The 2,298-nt window shown below is 68.3% G+C and overlaps 1 protein-coding gene across 1 annotated transcript in view; it reads left to right on the forward strand.

The window, feature by feature from the left end:
* BCAN (brevican) overlaps positions 1-2,298 on the forward strand; it is an 11,429-nt gene that overhangs the window by 6,640 nt on the left and 2,491 nt on the right. The window contains exons 8-9 of the mRNA XM_085316995.1: positions 951-1,146; positions 1,342-1,500. Of these exons, the coding sequence (XP_085173121.1) occupies positions 951-1,146; positions 1,342-1,500 (355 nt within the window). The remainder of the gene's footprint in view (positions 1-950; positions 1,147-1,341; positions 1,501-2,298) is intronic.

A 2,298-nucleotide genomic window follows, 5' to 3' on the forward strand; every position in this document is an offset into this window, starting at 1 on the left:
GGTCCCCGCTCCGGCGCGGCTTTACGGCACGGCCCGTGCGCCCGCCGGGGCCCGGTGGAGGGGGGGGGTCCGTCAGCTGCCCCACCGTGAGCAGGGAGCCCRTCCAGGCTCCTCTTTGCACCCTCCAAAAGAGCCCGGAGCGCCCGGGATGAGCAGCAAGTGCCCTAAAAATAGCTCGTCCTCCTGCTCCGCCGCGCTCCTCGGCCGCCACCGCCGCGGCTCCTTGCAGCCGGATAATCGCGCCGCGGGGACGGGCACGAGCGCGCGCGGGCGAAGCGGAGCGGCGTCCTCGGCCGAGCCGCCGGCGCCGCAAGGGCCGTTGAACGGGGCCGTTAGACGAGCCGGCGTCGAGGACTTTGCTCTCCACGCGGCCCTCGATCGCGCCGGCGCCCGGACGGCGCCGCCGGGACCCGGACGGGCTGCTCCGGGCCGCGGACGGGCTCCGAGCGCGGCGCTGGCTGCAGCCCCGCGTGGGCTGGCGGCCGGGCTCATGGCTCCTCTTGCCACGAGACTTGGGGCCACGGCGCACTGCGGGGATTTTTTTTTTTAATCCTTTGCCAGCACCCAAGCTCCAGATGTGCAAAGTCGGGGGGGGGACAGCTGTGCCCTGCACGGGGCAGCCCCACTGCAGCCCCCGCTCCGGCGGGGCACACGCAGCCTCCGCCGCGTGCTCCGGGACAGCGCGGAAGCAAGCGCCGTCCCTGCGCCAAGCCAAGGACCTGGCACGGCAACGAGCCTGCTGATGCAGCGGGCAAAAGCAGCGGGCTCGCGTCCCTCCCCGCCGGGAGCGGGGGCCTGCGGGGGCCAAAGCCTCTGAGCCGGCCAGCTCCAAGCCCAGCCAGCCGAGCCGGGCGCTTCTCACGGACCATGGGCACGGAGGGCCGCTCTGGGCAGGTCGCCGTGTGCACGAGGCCTTTTCCCCCCTCCACGTCGGGATTTTGAGCATTTAGTGGCCAAAGCAGGCTCGTAGGAGCCGCGGCGCYGGGAAGGCGCTGGGCTCCCGCGGCCGCGCTCAGGAAGGGTGCGTGTGCCTTGCAGGTGATTGCATCCCCAACCCCTGCCTGAACGGAGGGACCTGCACGGAGGACGGCGASCGCGTCGGCTGCGTGTGCCTGCCCGGCTACGGCGGGAGCGCCTGCGAAAGACGTGAGTCCGCCCGGCTGCGTCCCGCGGTCCCTCGCCCGCGCCGGCAGCCCCGGGCTGAGCTCCCGCTGCAGCCTCGGGAGCGACGGACTCCGGGTCACTACGGACTCGTGAGACAGAAATGTGGTGGGTTCGGGTGTTGCTTTGCTTTCCGGGCTCCTTGATTCTGCCCCTTTCCTCTCCCCCGCCACCGCTCAGCCCTGCGCAAGTGCAGCCCCGGCTGGGACAGCTTCCAGGGAGCCTGCTACAAGCATTTCTCCACCCGGAGGAGCTGGGAGGACGCGGAGACGCAGTGCAGGCATTACGGGGGCCACCTGGCCACCATCCTGACCCCCGAGGAGCAGGACTTCATTAACGGTACGTGCCGCAGCCCGGCCCCGCCGAGCTCCGGCCCTTCTCCTCTCCGCCCGCGCACGCGGGGTGGGAAGGAGGCAGACGCAAGCTGGGGAAAGGCAGAGAAAAGCAACAGTAAAGGAACTGCCCCAAATGAGGAGCTGGTTGGTAGGTATGTGACTGATTGATAGGTGGCTGCTTGGCTATTTAGAGGCACGGAAAGYAGGAGGGGCAGAGGGAGAGCTAGACGGACAGGGGGCTGGATGGACAGCCGGGCGGGCGGATGGGGAGATGCATGGGGAGGTTACTGCAGAGACGGGTGGACGAGCRGGACAGCTGCATGGCTGGGTGGGCAGACCGATGGAGGTTAGACACGTTCAGCTGAGACTGAAGGYGAAGCAGTAAACCATGGGGAAGCATGCATGGAAGGAGAGAGCAGGGAGGAAAGGAGAAAGAGCAGGACAGAGGAGACAGCTGTGGTGACAGGGCAGAAAGTGAAGGGGCCTGAGGGACACCGGTGAGAAGCAGGGAGAGCCAGGGAGAGACCAGGCACGGCCCTGCAGGGAGAGGACGAGCAAGGACAGACAGGGCCAGGCAGGGCCAGGAGGAACCTGCAGGGCCTGGCAGGGACTTCCAAGGACAAGCAGGGATAGGAGGGACAAGAAGGCACCTCCAAGGAGAGGCAGAACCAGGCAGGCACAGGACGGTTGCGGGGACAGACAGAGATCTTCAAGGAGAGGTAGAACCTGCAGGGATGGGCTGGGACCTCCAGGAAGATGCAGGGACCTGCAGGGACAGCAGGGATGGGCAGGGACCTCCAGG

The sequence above is a fragment of the Rhea americana genome, unplaced genomic scaffold (assembly GCF_003343005.1).
Source record: "Rhea americana isolate MKP2758 unplaced genomic scaffold, rheAme1 scaffold_484, whole genome shotgun sequence".
Lineage (NCBI taxonomy): Eukaryota > Metazoa > Chordata > Aves > Rheiformes > Rheidae > Rhea > Rhea americana.